We start from the raw sequence: 16894 nt of genomic DNA on the forward strand, positions 1-16894 counted from the left end.
TGGTACCTTCGCCCCGGCATAACCCCTCCTCCCATCCCTTAACGGCATTAAGTCATTTTCATCCCCCACTTCTCCGAAACTACCCTTACCAAATACTCCCATTTACGCTCAACCAAGCCACTCCATCCGCGCAATTTAAAGTCACCGTGGAGGGTAGGTTAGTCATTTTGTCCACCCTGCGGGTGATATTCTCACCCGGGGGAGGCGCTTTCCGGTGCCGGCGTCTCTCTCCTCTCTCTCTCTCTCTTTTTCTCATCCTTCCCTTCTTCACGGACTCAACCCCATCCTCTCTCTTCTCGCGCCGGATAAGTTCCGCCGGTTTTGTTGTCCCGCACCGGCCCCAAAGCCCCCGGCAGATTTAGAAGCGGAGGCGCACGGCAAATCGAGAACTCCTTCTCGTCTCTCCGCCAATCATGCCGTCGGCACTCAAAAATGCTCTGCTCCGCCGGCATACCAGCTTCGACTCCCTCCTCCGCGTCCTCCACCCCTTCGTCCCCGTCCCCTACTTCCTCTTTATCCCGACCTGAAAAACGACGAAAAACCGCCGCCCTTTTCCCGAATTATTCGCCGGGAAAAGTCACGACGATGAGGAACCCCCAGCCCTCTGATTCGATCCTGACCGTTCTTCCCGTAGACCTCTTGGTCCAGATCCTGGACCGCCTGCCGGATACCGGCGATCGGAAGTCGTGCCGCCTCGTCTCCCGCGGCTTCCTCAGGGCGGAGGCCCTCCGCCGCCGGGCCCTCCGGGTCCTACGCCGCGAGGCCCTCCCCTCCCTCCTTCGCCGCTACTCTTTCGCACTCGAATCGCTCGACCTCTCCCCGTGCCCCGCCCTCGACGACGCCGCCCTTGCCGCCGCCGTCCACACCTCCGGCGGCCTTCGGACGCTCAAGACCTTGTGCCTCGCCCGGGCCACCGGGATCGGGTGGCGAGGGCTAGAGGCGCTGCTGGCGGCGTGCCCGCGGCTGGAGGCGGTGGACCTCTCGTACTGCGTCGGCGTCGGGGACCGGGAGGCCGCGGCGCTGGCGGCCGCCGGCGGGCTGAGGGAGGTGAGGCTGGATAAGTGCCTCGGAATCACGGACGTCGGGCTGGCGAAGCTGGCGGTGGGGTGCCCCGGGATCGAGACGCTCGGCATCAAGTGGTGCATGGAGATCTCGGACCTCGGGATCGATCTCCTCTCGAAGAAGTGCCGAGATCTTAAGGTCCTGGATCTCTCCTACCTCAAGGTCGCCTCCCAGATCCCTTTTAACAAGTTGAGATCTTTTCCCTCTATTTCCATCCTGGTTACCAAAAACAATCGCATTTTTGGCTCTTTCTCGATCACTAATTATGGCTACGCATATTTTTGAACGATTATGATGAATATAATTATAATCTGTAAGTTTAATCCTCAATTAGCCTTTGGATTTTTTTTTTTGGTGTCATGATTGAACGCCGGATACGTTCCATATGTACCTTTAGAAAACCAAATTGATTCATAAGCTGCAATTATGGTTTGTTAATTATAAAATATAGACTTTTTTGGGTCATTGGGTTCTACTCATAAATTTCAAGGCTCGGAGTGTATATGATCATCACATCTAAGCTTAATCTAATGGGATTTATAAAGTTTTTTTTTTAGTTTTTTTTAGTTGTTTCTAAAAAAATTGAAGTAAATGTTGGACAGTTGATTTTTCTTCTAAATTTATGTATTCAAAAGTCTCTGTTCTTAGCTTCTAAATATGATAAGATCGTTGGCAAACGAATATTTTCTTCCAGGTGCGAGTAGTTTGATGCTGGATGCTTAATTTGGAGAATCTAATTCTAAAAAAGATATTTTTTGTTTCAGGTGACAAATTTTTGTCTTCAATCAATCTCCTGTCTTGGAAAGCTGGAAGATCTGACAATGGTCGGATGTTCTCAGATAAGTGATGAAGGTCTGAGATTTCTCAAAAACGGAAGCAACTCGTTGCGGGTAATTTTAACTTTATTGTTTCCTTTCCTCTTGTTAAGTATCGATAGTTATTTGTGTGGTGTGAGAATGCAGAAAAGGAAGAAGTTTGTTGTTGAATTTGCTGATATTCATTTAATAATTCCTCCACTGTAAATTAAGTATTGAATGATACCAGCTGCTTGCTGGAAATGGTCTTGACAATCTATGGAGCTATAGGTATTAATAAAGTATGCAAAAATTAGATGGGAAGTTTATAGTAGTGCCTATATTTAGTATATCTTATACAATTTCGAACATCATATAAAAGTTATCGGCCAAATCCAATTTCTTTTTTGATACTTTCTAGTTTTTGCTTCTTGTTTCTTTTCAATTTCTGAAAACTTTTTTCTGGAAAGTTGTCAAAGGTGGTACTTCTCAAATTCTACATTGAGTAAATGCCATGAGTGTATTTTAATAGTTTTGAATCTACTGTGAAACTTAGGAAGCTTTCATTAATCAATATAATGCTGTTTGATTTCAGAGCATCGATGTTTCACGATGCAGCAATGTCAGCACATTGGGCTTAGTCTCGGTCATTGAAGGACACAAGTGTCTCCAAAAGATCAATGCTGGGGATTGTTTTCCTGTGAGTCAAGATTTCAAACTTACACTAATCTCCTTGCATATTTTCTTTTGTCACACTTATCATTTGATTGTTTTAAATTTGGTTATTGTAGGAGTTAGTACCACCCTTTCTCACCATGTTGGGTGATATAAGACATACCTTGAAGGTATTAAAAATAGATGGCTTTCATGTTTCGGCTTCAAGTTTTTGGATCATTGGCATGGACTGCAAGCATTTAGAAGAAATTGGGCTTGCTAAATGCAAGGGTGTGACAGATCAATGCATTTCCGAGCTCGTAACACATTGTCCTGGTTTAAGGACAGTTGATCTCACATGCTGCCATTTGGTCACAGACAATGCCCTTATTGCAATAGCAGATCACTGTAAAAGGCTTGAATGCCTCCTGTCAGAATCCTGCTCGTTAATTTCTGAGAAGGGTCTCGATCGGATTGGCACTTGTTGCTCCGATTTGAAGGAGGTAGATCTCACTGATTGTCATATCAATGATACAGGTAAAATCAGCATTATCTTCTACTCTTGATGAATTTGTTTTTGCATGGACTCATTGACTCAGGTTTCATACTTTTTTTGGCAGCACTGAAGTGTTTGTCTCGATGCTCAGAGCTGACGATGTTGAAGTTAGGTCTTTGCCCAAATATTTCTGATAAAGGCCTCTTCCATATTGGATCCAACTGCAGAAAGCTCCTAGAACTGGATCTCTATCGGTAACTCTCCATGTATTATAGATCTTCGCTTTCAGTCAGTCATATTTTTTCGGTAATTCTTGAGGCTTACAAACACTGTCTATTCCCTTTTACAGTTGCACTGGTGTTACTGATGGTGGGTTGGCTGCCATAGCCGCTGGTTGCAAGAATCTAAAGAAGTTGAACATGTGCTACTGTACGCAGATCACTGACGAAGGGCTGAAGCATCTAAGCTGTTTGAAAGAGCTATTAGACTTAGAGATGAGAGGGCTGGTTCATATTACAAGTGCTGGTATAGCTGCAATTGCCTTTGGTTGCAGGAGTTTAGTTGAGCTGGATGTCAAGCGCTGCTACTCTGTAGATGATGCAAGCTTGTGGGCTCTTGCTCAATACTCGAAAAACCTCAGACAGGTAAGGCAACCCTACCATCTCCATCATTGGATTACTTTGGCATGAAGAAAGCTTATGTTCTAATTGGATTTTCATTTGTAGATTAATATATCATACTGCCCGGTTACTGACGTGGGCCTCTGCAAGCTTCTTGGGACTCTAAGGTGCCTGCAGGATGCGAAGCTGGTGCACCTCATGAGGGTGTCGATCGAGGGGTACGAGCTTGCACTGAGAGCTTCCTGGGATAGGCTGAAGAAGCTGAAATTGCTTGGTGGCCTGAGACATTTTCTCTCCCCCGGGCTGCTTCAGATGCTGAAAGCTCGTGGATGCAGGATTCGGTGGGTGGACAAGCCTCTGGTCTTGGGGGTGTAGAGATGAATCCTTTCTCCCTTTCAGCGAAAACTTCTGTAACGATATTGTACGACTGAGTTCAGAGACCTCGCTTCATTTGGACACGTTGTTGTTTGGTAGTTGATGCTATCCACGAAAAGGTGATGCCTGCCTTTGGCCCTGGATGCTTGTCATGGATGGAATCTTTAAGAGCCTGGCTAAACACTTAATTTATTGACTACTTGTGCTATGCCACCTTTTACGACTCTGAAAGATGGTTGTTTTGATGTCTCAGCTTGAGTTGGCTATATTCTTGTGTCAAAAAGATCCTCTCATTTACAATATCTCAAGTGCTTTGCCCTTCAACACCTTGATTCTTCTCCTTCATATGGTAATGGCAACCACGCGTGTATTCTCGTGGTAGCTCTTTAGAAAACTGAGGCACGCACTACTGGTTGGCAGCATTAAGTATTGTATTACCTACTGCAAGGTCCACCAGTGTGCTCGCGTGGGGCAAGCCACCAACTCTGCTGACAGGAGATTAATTTATCCTTTGGGCAAAGACCAGCATGATGCATGCTTGGACTAGCCCGGGTTATTTCTCTCCTTTGATTCGCCCTTTGATTAATTTTTCTCATTCTCTACTCTCCTTTTTCTTCTTGTTATAAAGATTCTTCCTCCTGTAGAAATCTAGAATTTTTAAATCTTTTAAGAGAGAGATCTAATTAAGCTGCTTTTATATAGTTTAATGATAAGGATTTAAGGATTAGAAATATTACATATTATTGATGGTGTAAAGTCTGTTTTAGAAATCATGGATGAAGCTGTAAAATCATTGTTCGAAATTCTTGTAGCTATATGATAAATGATTTTATTCAGTGATAATATCTCATATTATAGAAATCCGAGAGAGCAAATAGGCTAATGAAGAGAATGTGTTACTCGTGATTAATGGAATTGGAGAACCTTATTCAGCCACAATCCACAATTCCCTTAAATCCTCTAATGTTAGTGTTGATATTATGGATTTTACTCGCACCCAATCGAAAAGTCGAGAGCCAACTTCAAAATTACCGGCAGATGTTTATGGCGTTTTGTTAGTTTAAATTTGTCATCTAAGAAATTATTTAGTGACTAGAGTAATACAATATCCTTGAGAAGAATTAGTTCACGAAGTAAAGGTATGTAAGTTTGATTCTTGTACATCTTAACTATACAAAACTCTAAGAACCTAGAGGCATCATGTGTGCCTATCAAGTAAGCCTGTTAACTAAAATGGAGCTTAGTACGTCATGCGACATCAAGATTTTTCTTTTCCTAATTGTGCAAGTTCCAAAGTGCGAGATCGCTTAAAAAAAAAGAAAAAGACTCAGAGACGAGGATTTCGAGTCTTTACTTCAGGCATTTTTAAATACATTATTGAAAAATTCAGCAAATCTAACACACATGCCGGATCGAGGACTTCCCATTATATAATAGGGATGATTCATTGCCTTCACGTAAAACACCAATTCATATATAAGTTAGTTTGGATATAGAATAAGACATGAATGCTCATTCCATGTCCTTAAAAGCCTCTTATTTTTCACATTTTTTCATTGTTTATACATTTTTTTATTTTTTCTAGCTAGTTAAATTAGTTATTTACAACTAATTATAACTAATTCAAAAAACACTTATAGAAAATGATCTTTCAGTGGTGATATATTATCCTTCTCAGATTCTTTTTCTTTTTTGTTTTTTTTGTTGCTAGGACGGGTGATTCATACTATACATGTACGGATGCACCCAATAAAGTAGAAAACAAAATATCACGGAGATCTCGAGACAGCTCCCCATCCCTCGCCCACACGGTGCTATCGGCGTGGTTAGCCACGTAGGTGGCCACCCAGTCCGCCGCCCCGTTGGCTTCTCTAAACACATGCTTCGCTTGAATAACCCCTCCATCCTTCATCATCGTTTAGATAACACGAAGCAAGGGATGGTCACCGGCAGCGACCCTCGGACCCTCTTAGATCCAGCTAATGACCGTAGCCGAGTCACCCTCCAAGATGACTGAACAAGTTGATAACACATGCTAAGCATGTCGAATACCCGCCCAGGCAGCCCTCAACTCCGCACCGGAAACTGTACAGTCAAATAACTGACAACTTTCCGCTACCACAACCCTGGAGTTCGAGTCCCTCATGACGAAACCCGCTCTACCCTTTGTGCCTCAATCCAGCACAGACCTATCGAATTGACCTTGAGGAAGCCGGGGGTGGGGGCTATTCGGTGAAGAACATAGTACGGAGAGCTTCCGAGGCAGAATGAGAGCCCCAGATATTCCGAGCTGTCAAAGACCCTCCTAAAAAGGAAACATAACTAATCTCTGCTGCCTGCGCCCGAGTGCTCTCTGCCACTAGCCTTGGGGACTTGCTATGCTCACCGAAAGTTCGAGCATTTCTTACCAGCCAGATCTGGTATGCTATGCAAGTCGCTCTAACCACTTCTTGGCGTATCAGTGGGTTGCCCGACCACCATTGGATGATCCGTAAGAACTGGTCCCCCTGAGACTAACCCTCCCCTAGCAACCCTGCCGCACGCCAAGTAACCCTCGCCTATGTGCACTAGAACAGTGCATGGTCCACCGTCTTATCGGCCTCGTATAACCAGCACTCTGAGGGAATCATCATCATCCCCGTACGCTAAGTACTGCTCTTGTCGGAAGCCGATCCTAGACCACCTTCCATAAGAATAGTGCGACCTTCGGGTGGAGGCCCAAGCGCCAGATCCAAGTACAGTCCGGACCCAACTCATGCTCCGACTGGAGCACTCGGAAGATCTCTCCCATCTTAACACCGGTCCTGCACGAGGTGCTCCACACCCAAGTATCAGGGCCTGCACACCCCGATATCAGGAGAGATCGAATCCTCTCAGCAAGGTGTGTCCCGAAAATATGACCCAACCTAGCCTCATCCCAAGCTGCCCTGCCAGGGTCAAGGAGGTCACAAACCCGCAGTCCCTCTACTGTCTCAATGTCAACCATAGTCGGCCAGAGTCGTAATGAGAGGGCAGCCACTCACGGGTCACCAGCCATATCGATACTCTGCCCGTCACCTATCAACCATCTAGTATTCTCTGCAACTATTGGTAGGAACCTCGTGATCTCTCGCCACATGAATGAGCATCTGCGCCTACTACAAATTGCCCCTACAGTGCCTGTCCGACCATATCTAGCAGCCATAGTCTGACTCCAGAATCTCTGCAGCTCCAGGATGAATCGAACTGCATGTCGGACAATCAACGCCTCGCGCCTCTCCAAAAGAGACCCCACACCGAGGCCACCCTCACTCAATGGTAGGCAGACACTCTCCCACGCCACTAAGTGCACCCCATGACCCTCTCCATACGATCCCCACAGGAAACTCCGAAGTAGCCGCTCAATCCTCATCAACATTGTCTTCGGAACCATCGTGTTTGCCATGAGGTAGATAAGTATGGAAGCTAGTATTAATCTAATTAATGTCAGTCTACCTATCATAGAGAGTAAAGATGCCCTCCAACCCTCTAGTCTACTCTGGACCCGCTGCACTAGATCGGAGCACTCGGCCACCCGTAGCCTCCTGCCCATAATGGGTACTCCCAGGTAGCTCCAGGTTCCATCCTGCTCTGGCATCTCCAGTATCCTCTGAATCTCCTGTCTGACCTTGCGCTCCATACTAGGGCTGAAGGAGATGGTTGACTTCTGGAGGTTTACCATCTGCCCTGACATTGCGCAATATTTCGCTAGTACTCTTCTAAGGACTCGGGCGTCTACTGCCTGCGCTCTGGCCAAAAGGAGGCAATCGTCTGCGAATAGTAAGTGTGATATAAGCCGAGACCCCGGGGCGGAAATAAATGCCTCCAGCTTTCGGTTAACACACGCACCCCGCAGAGCCCAAGACAAGACATCAGCGCAAATGATCAACAAGTAAGGGGATAAAAGATATCCCTCTCTAAGCCCCATGGTAGACCTAAAGAAAGAGGATGACGTACCGTTGACCAAGATGGAGAACCTCGACCCCCGAATGTACCCCAACACCCAGTCAATCCAGATCTCATGGAAACCAAAACTCTCCAAAGCGCGCCTTAGGAAGCTCCATCTGATTTTATCATAAGCCCGCTCCATGTCCAGCTTGATAGCCATCAGGCTTTGCTGCTTAGAAGCACATTGAAGATCCCACATCATTTTTTGGGTCAGCATAACATTTGCAGAGATATTCCTACCTCCTACGAAAGCACTCTGCTCCTAGCAAATGAGGCCTGGCAGCAAAGGCTTCATCCTACCCACCATTATCCTTTTTACAACTTTATAGAGGGTTGTGCACAAGCTGATGAGCCTGAAGTGACTAGGCTCCGCCACATCCTGGCACTTGGGTATCAGCATGACAAAGGTAGCTCTCCAGTCTTCAGGCATCACTGCCTAACCGAAAAAACCCCGGACTGCCTCTACCACAGCACCCCAAATGATATCCCGATATCTCCTAAAAAAGAAAGGTGGAAAGCCATCTGGCCCTAGAGCCTTATCCTCTGCGAGGGCCCAAATCGCCTCCTGCACTTCCTCCCCTGTCACCGGCCGCACCAACAGTGCGTTCTTGGTAGTTCCAATTTGCGTGTTCGCCCGCGGTAACTGGTCGACATCTCCCGAGTCCCTATCCTCCGTCCATCTAAACCGAAAGAAATCAAGCAGTACCTGACTGACCGCCGACTCTCCCTCCACCCGCCGACCTGTCCCTTCTTGCAGGGAGCAGATCGTGTTTCTCTACCTTTGAATAACCTTCATCCGGTGAAAGAAACTAGTATTCCGATTACTCTCTCTGACCCACTGAATCCTGAACTTCTGTCTTGTGCTGGCGTAATATCGTGTGATGATCGGCAAGTTGCCTCCGTAGGCGTATTATGTCAAAAGCTTCGAATTTCTTTTTGAAGAAGATGGATGTTTCACTACGCCTTTTCCGCAGCTTCGAATTTTCTTTTTGAAGGAGATGTATTTTTCACTGCACCTTTTCCGCAGCTCCGAATTTTCCTTAAAATTCCGAATCTTTGCTTCTTGAATTTTTGACTACGATTTCAAAAGCCATGACATCATTACATTTGTTAGTACAGTAAATTTGTTCCGATAAACTTATTACTTGAGACAAGACTGCCCTAAATTCATAAGCTCAGTGGAAAGTAAGCTATCCCCCCTTCCTTCGTTAGATCCATCCAAAGACGCGTGGCTCCTCTTCCAAATTTCCCCACCGCAGTTCGTGAATTAGATCCGGATCCAAGGCCTGGTCGGACGGTCCACGTGTCTCACTCGGCACTGGAAGCCGACACAGTGGAATCTCCGTAGTTGGCGCAAATATCTAAACGTATCCCCCTCCACCTGTCTCGTGGGAAACAGATGTAAACCATGGCGATTTGACTGCTATCTCCAACGACTTTGGGGACACGGGAGAATATAAGAGAGGAAGGAGAGAAGAAAGGAGCCAAAAGTTCCCTTGGAGACAATACCATGAGAGCAGCTTCAGAGGTGGAGCAGGAGGAGAGGCGGAGGAAGCCATGGATGAAGATAGAGGTGAGGGGTGGGGGAGGTCTTCTGGTGCTGGGTGGGGCTCTCGTCGCTGCGGGTCTTGGAGCAGCCTTTGCCGCGCACCGAGCTCATGTTAATAGCAAAAGAAGAAGATCGTCGATGAGGCCGGCCGATGAAAGTTGTAAGGTGGAAGAGAGCTTAAACAAGGGAATTAGCTTTGATGACCAGCTCGATGAGGTCGATGGCCAGGCGGCGAGGGGACTTGTATCTCTTATGACTCTTGATCGCATTCCGCTGTCTCCATCCCTAAAGCCTGCCGAGAGCTGGTGATTTTTATGGATAAATTGATGGATTTTTTGTTATTTTTGAATTCTCCTTTCGTTGATTTGCTCAAAAAGATTTTAACATGATTCTTTGGGGCAACGTTGATGAATTAATTTTGCAGGCAAGGGGAGTTTTCGGTTCATACTACAGTGGAAATTCAGGTAATTGGCATATGCGTTGATTTGGTGTCCTCCTTCTGGTTTTGGTTTTAGTTTTATTTTTACTCATTGTTCTTGATCTTTTGCTCAGGAGAGTACAAGCATGGCGGCCAAGATTGATCGAAGTCCGGCCTTCAAGAATTCAGAGATTGTCTTGGCTGCAGATGCTGCTGAATGTGGTGATAATGCTGTTCAAGAATTTTTACTTAGCAACCTCGATGAACTAAAAGAAGAAACGCCAGAATTTTCATTCAGTGGTGTCGAATTCACCAAAATCCAAGACAAAAATGAGCAAACTTTGGAAGAATCTGGGCTTGCTGATGACAAAGACAGAGAAGAAAAGGATGTCAGCGAAGAAGCGGCAGCCCTATCACCTGAAGAACTAGAAGGACTTCCATTCAGAGCTGTTGGATCGGACACAATCCGAAACCCAACCAAGCAGACTACGGAAGAATCAAGGCTTTCTCATGACAAGGAGGAGAAAGAAGAGGAAACAGAGTCGTCAACTGTGGAAGAAGAGAGTGAGAGGGAGGAGGAGGGATCGGATGGCACGGGGGCTTCTTCCATGAACCCAGCCGAGGCAATTGAACAAGAGAAGGACTCATCATTGCGGGAAAACCACCAGGGGGGCACTGAAGAGAGTTCCAAAGAAAAGGTAACTGCAGTACAAGCAGAACAAGAAATAGAAGAGTATGAGGAGAAGTTTGCAGAGAAGGAACAAGCTGTAGAAGAAGTACCAAGAAACGAGATGGCAACAGGGCCAGAAAGAGGTCTTATGGCTGTGAATTATTCCAATAGACTACTTCTTTTGTTGGCATTGGCTCTAGCTGTCGGTCTGATATCTTTCGCGCATCGTGACCACCTCCATCACTTCCACCTTGCCAAACTATATCACCACCTGCATCATGTCTTCTTCCCTTCTAACAATGCTATGTGAACTTTGAACTGTTCTCTTTTAGGAGCATGCCAAGGCTGCCATTCAAGGTGAGTTTTGTTCAAGTGCACATTCCATTTTTGTGTTTTTGAGCCTTCTACTGTTTGTGCTTCTGTTAATACCAAATACTACCACACTCCACATATTTGAGTAATAATGTTGAGAACGATCAGTGTAGTTATTGCATATCAGATGAATAATAATGTAGAGCAAGGAAAGAAATGACGAGCTACCTGAAATAGATGCAAAATATAGTTGTCTACATCACTCTAGCTGCAAAAGGAGGTATACCATGTGTAAGCATATTGATCACAGAAAAATAAGTGAAGAGAAAGATGGAACATTCATGGGAAAGGTTGGATTGAATTTATATATATGGGCATTAGCTCTGATATCCAACGAATTTTCATATGTGCGGAAGTTGCTGCGCAAAGTCTGTGACAATCTATCCTATGAGTCCTGACTGCAAAGTTCTTCGAAGCCGGTCATATAAATTTGATCACAAGTTCTGATGATAAAGTGCAGGATGTGATCATTTCCAAATCTAGGAAGCCTTGCCCCTTAAAACACAATGAGTTCTTAGGGAAGTTCTTTTGTATATTGAGCTGAAAGGAATGGAACAACAATAAATGTCATACTAGAATTTCTAAGGACTGGATGTCTTTATTTTCAGGAGCAAAGCCACTGATGAGTCGCACCACCAAGAAGAAAATCAAGCTGAAGAATAGAATCTTCAAAAGAATTCTTCGTTATGACTGAATAAAGCAGCTCTTGTTAAGCCATAATAGAAATGTTGGAAAAATCATGTCTGCTAACTTATATATTAACATAATTAGGTCAATACTTCTTCTTCATCTTTTCTATATGAATAGAAGTAAGTTTGAAAAATAATTGAATTCAACAGTTTCTTTAGTGGAGACTTTTTCATCAACTCCTAGTGCCAACAGTTTTCTGTTGCTCTACTTTCAAGATACATGGAATTGTTTCATGATTGCTTTGAGATGCATTCTACTAAGATTATTCAAGGACTAATCTGAACTAATCTAAGCCCAAATGCTGATAAAAATAATGCAAACTAAAACTTTTACAGAATGGGGATGAATATAATAGGAATTCTACCTTTTGAATCCTTATTTATAGATTTCAAGAGGTGGCATAATTCGAGAGTTGTGATGCTTTCTAAGCATCCTTCCATGCAGTTCCTTTATGAAGGGATACTCTCTTTCATAGAAAGAACTCTCAAGAGGATTGGATGCATCTCTTGATAGAATAACTACCATATTCTCAATAGATGTGTCTGTATATGACATGCCAATATAAAACTAATGTAAAACATAAAAATAAAAATTTTGAATTACTATAAAAATAAAAAATCAGAAATATAACTGCAAAAAATCCAACAAGGAAGACTTCCAAATGTCAGTTGTCTCGCAAAACTGCATGCTTTCTTTTATTAAGATCTATTTTCTTGGGTTCTTTCCAATGCCCCTATTTCTCAAAAACTCTCTTTTTTTTCTTTGAGGAAGGGAAAATTTGCATTTTGATAAACTTTTCAAGCTTAACTTCTACAATAAATACCAACTGTAGTCCAGCTGAAGTTCCAACAAACGTGGAACCCAAACTACTGCACTAATTTTCACTGTTAACCTTTTCAGGATAAATGACTCTTGGTAAGATTATTGTGGATTATGTACCATGAAAACTTCCATATACCCTGATAATCTCTCTTAGTGCTCCTAGAAAAGAAACATGGAATTCTTCATTCAAATACTTCACTATATCGGCGTTTCATTATTGTCTCAATTGAAGAACAAACACCACCATGAAGCTTTAGAGATTGTGCAAACGCCACTAAGTTCACTGCAGAAGGAGAAATTTTGCAAGCATAATGCGTTGCAAGTCATGTTTCACTGCGTGGAGTTAATATTTTATCTCCGCCGATTACTGTTCTGTATGAAAACTCGGATGGCAGAGGAGAAGAAACACACCTGCTCTACCATTTGCCACCATCTTCTTTTCTTTCAGAGCAATTAAATTGTCAACTATTTTGACCTCTTTAATCTAAAGCAAACAAACTTGATTTCAGCAACTGGGAGACAACTAGCACAGATAGGTGTTTAGACTCTTCTCGAGGTTGTCCAGTCTAACTAATCTAATAGTTCTGATTTACAAAGTTCAACATCACAAGAACTGATTTAATTTATATCACGTTCAGCAAGATTTCTCATCCTTATCATCCTTGCTGAATATAAAATGATCTAAACAAATATTGCAAAAAAAAATATCAGTTTACTAGTTCAAAATCACAAACCAGAGGTAAAACTCCTGGGCTAAATCATTTTTTTGAGTAATAATGATGTCAACACCAATAATTTTGAAGAATTGTTTCAAGGCATTCCGGATTTATTCTAAACCCAAAAAGAATTAAAATTTTTCTTATCAATCATGATGATTCTTTTCAAAACATTCGAGTGTCATTTAGGCTTTCCTTCTAGTCATATTCTCCATCTTTGATAAATTTTAATTTTAGGACTGATCTTACTGCTTCAATAAAATGTTTCTCAGGATCCTTCTGCTTCCTTTTACTCTAAATGAGATACTGTGTCTACATGGTACTCAAACTTTCACTAGAAATCAACATGACATGATCCTTTAAATTTTCTTGCATTTATATCAAATTTTCCAGAATAATGTTTTATAATTGCAGAAAGCTTGGAAGATGGATGAAAAATACCTGCAACATCAACTACCAAAACATAGTAATTGCATGGTGTAACCTAGTTGTATGGGCAATAGGGGGAAACATGAAGGTCTGATATCACACTGTACAAAACCCAACCAGAATTCTCTCCAGATGTTGAATCCTTGAGATCAAAAATCCAAGTCACCATTGTTTGCGTGCACTTTGTAAGTCTCACCTTCTTGAGCAAGGCTCGTCAGAAGTTGCAAATGATAAAATTTTTATCAGATACCAAAATTCGATAGTCTCACCTTCTTACAATAATAATTTGGTGAGTATAAATTATTATTGTTATTATTATTGTTGAAATGGATGATTCATACAAATCTAATATGGATACATCTAAAAAAAGTCAAAATATAGTATATTTCGGAGCGCACTAAGCAGCTCACTCTCCCCAACCCTAAGGGTGTTTCTGAAGTAATTGGCCATGTACAAGGCGATTATCTTTCAAGACAGCATGTGTTTTCTCCGCATTCTTGCAATGAATTCTCTTCCCTTTGCTTGCCTATTCCACTGCAATTATGTACAGGAAAATAACACTTCAGCTGGCATGTATGTTCCATAAGTAGGATGAGTTATATTATTGATTTTCTTTTTTTTCTTTTTTTTTTTTTTGCAGTAACTTCTTTAGCTTGCCACTGATCATTCACTCGCATATAAATAGACCCCTTCAACTCTACACATTGCACCAATCCTATCTTCAATAAAAGAGTCATATTACAATGTAGTAACCATCGACGAAGCTAGGCTCGCTGCAAACCATGTTAATTTCCTAAACGTATAATTTCTCAACTCTTACCTCAAAAAAGAAAAAGAAAAAGAAAAAGAAAAAGAAAAAGAAAAAAAAGAACATCATTAAGAAACTTCTTTGTCCTGCTTCACTCTCTTATGTCTCATGGAAGAACGAACATTGAGCCACTAAATTGGTTTCAGCATGCGACATTGTAAACATGATGCATACCAGCAGGCTACGTACTTACGTATATTGAAAACATGCATGCTCATATGTGAAGATCTAGCATGCAGCATTATAGCCCTTGGGGCTTCACTCTACAGACCATTTATTATCTAAATAAATTTATGTGAAATTAATTTTCTTGGAAAGAAATTAATTATTAAATAGAGTGCTTTTATACATTCATGTTCAAAATCTGGCTTTATTAAAATATCATTCAATTAGCCACAACATATGATTATTATACACTTACAATAATATCATTATTGCATATGAGCACTCATCCTAATTCTTTTCGAGGCACTCTTGATCAACTTGCAAAATATACGAAGGCTTTTGGTATGAGGTGATCCTTTCAAGATCAAGCATAATATGGATGGAGGTGACAAGGTCACTATGTTTGGTTGCACTATGATCTTACATGGCAATGATCCATATCACCTATACTTCTCAAATCAACGTCCAACTCAGTGATAAAAAATTCGTTTCTAAGATAAGGTATCCAAGATCACCCTAAGATAGTGATCTTCGGTTGAAATTTGGGAACAAAAATGCTCCCAAGTTTAACAATTTTTTTTTGATATATCAATATACAATTAACATATTACATCAATAAGCCATTAACATATTATATCGATATTATATACAACATCATATTAATATTACAGATATTATTAGTCATATTATTGTCATATTGTTATTCAATTATAACTTTAAATTATAAGAGAAGTATATTATTATACTTTATATTTATATTTTGAAATTATTTAATATATTACTTCTATTTGTCTTATTTTCCTAATCAAAATAAATATTAGTATTAAAATAATAATATATTATAAATAAAAATATCAATTCCATAATAGCAATTAATATATTTTTATATAATTAATCATTTATAGGATTAATAAATATATTTTTAGGAAATATATCATGGTAAATTTGGCTATCATATGGTTAATAATCTTAGATTCCCATAGAATACTAAATAGGTTGCTCAGCGATTCTTCAAAATCTTCAGTTACTAGAACATAGTATACAAAATACGATGATCTTTGATCATTAGGAATTAAATTATGCTGAGATAAGGATCATCAGTAATCTAAGATTGATTGGGGGGGGGGGCGGGGAATGGATCGTCCAGCCCACACCAAAAGAGCCACCCAATTTCGGCACAACAGACAGCAACGCCGACCAGACGTATCTTCGGTCCGGCTCAGAATCAGCCCGATCTCGGACTCCGCCGAAAGTTTCCTCAACCTCGGATATTTGACGACGGGCCCTGGCCAAGTTCGGGGCGCCCTCCTTATTCACCGACGCGCCCCGGCCAAGTTCGGGCCCCCTCCTTATTCGCTGACGCGCCCCGGCCAAGTTTGGGGCGCCCTCCTTGTTCGCCGATGCGCCCCGGCCAAGCTCGGGGCGCCTTTCCTATTCGCTGATGCGCCCCGGCCAAGCTCGGGGCGCCTTTCTTATTCGCCAATGCGTCCGACCAAGTTCGGGCGCCCTCTCTAGTAATGCGCCCCAACTAGCGAGCTCGGGGCGCTCCACCGAACACACCTCGAAATCCGAGATGCCAGGCTGGCCTCAGCACCCGTCTAGCTGACCTCGCTAAATGTCTGATGCGGCCTCTCGACGAAGCTTGGCCTCACCAACCACTGCACCTATGTGCATGCCTTCGCCCTCCTACGTGGCCGTGCATTGCGACGCCACCACACCGTGCTTCGCCTACTGGCCCACGACAACTAAGGGCAACACCTTACCGTTCCTAAAAACGAACTCCACCGCACGCCACAAGTAAGCTCATGCTGCGCACCACTCCCGCTCATGATGAGAACGGGTCATACTCTAATACGACTGTCAGCGTCTCATCATTCCCAAGATGGACTCCACTGCATGCCACAAGCAAGCTCAGGCTGCGCGCTACTCATTCTCATGATGGGAACGGGCCATACCTCCGCCACCTAAGCGCTCCTATCAGGACTATAAAAGATCCCAACAGGTAACGCCTAGGGAACTCTTGGCTGAACCTACTAAACTCCACTCTAACTTGAACGTCGGAGGGCCCTCACAGAAAACACCGGTGAGGCTTTGTGCAGATACACCGTCGGTCGAGGGAGGTAGCTCTTCTCGTCTTCTTCTGCACTCCAGCAGCTCCCCCAACTTCTCCGGCGTGATCACCCTTGGGCCAAATTTGAATCACAACAAAGATCATCTTGGTGATCCCATTTGGGTTACCAAACGCAGCCTAAGTCTTTTAGAGCCAATTGGCCCATCCCAAATTGGTG

At 43.0% G+C, this 16894-nt stretch overlaps 2 protein-coding genes across 5 annotated transcripts; both read left to right on the top strand.

The window, feature by feature from the left end:
* The first annotated feature begins 285 nt into the window (after nt 1–285).
* Nucleotides 286–4214, top strand: LOC103719773 (F-box family protein). The gene is made up of 7 exons (XM_039118190.3): nt 286–1224; nt 1827–1952; nt 2452–2556; nt 2648–3047; nt 3131–3260; nt 3356–3650; nt 3732–4214. Exons 1-7 carry the CDS (start codon nt 433–435, stop codon nt 3999–4001), a joined length of 2118 nt encoding a protein of 705 aa, XP_038974118.3. The 5' UTR covers nt 286–432; the 3' UTR covers nt 4002–4214.
* A 5122-nt stretch (nt 4215–9336) lies between these two features.
* On the top strand, nt 9337–14953 carry LOC103719772 (uncharacterized). Of its 4 annotated transcripts, none has more exons than XM_008809166.6 (4): nt 9337–9821; nt 9941–9980; nt 10069–10961; nt 13619–14953. In XM_008809166.6, the coding sequence occupies exons 1-3, from the start codon at nt 9478–9480 to the stop codon at nt 10912–10914; spliced, it is 1230 nt and encodes a 409-aa protein (XP_008807388.4). In that variant the 5' UTR covers nt 9337–9477; the 3' UTR covers nt 10915–10961; nt 13619–14953. The 4 variants fall into 4 exon arrangements, with proteins under 4 accessions (XP_008807388.4, XP_088573095.2, XP_008807387.4 ...); XM_088716969.2 differs by lacking the exon at nt 13619–14953 and adding an exon at nt 12567–13612; XM_008809165.6 differs by lacking the exon at nt 13619–14953 and adding an exon at nt 11585–12560.
* Nucleotides 14954–16894: the final 1941 nt, after the last annotated feature.

This window comes from Phoenix dactylifera, chromosome 2 (assembly GCF_051530095.1).
Source record: "Phoenix dactylifera cultivar Ajwa chromosome 2, Ajwa_hap1_PhDact_Kaust_v1.1, whole genome shotgun sequence".
NCBI classification, from domain to species: Eukaryota; Viridiplantae; Streptophyta; class Magnoliopsida; order Arecales; family Arecaceae; genus Phoenix; species Phoenix dactylifera.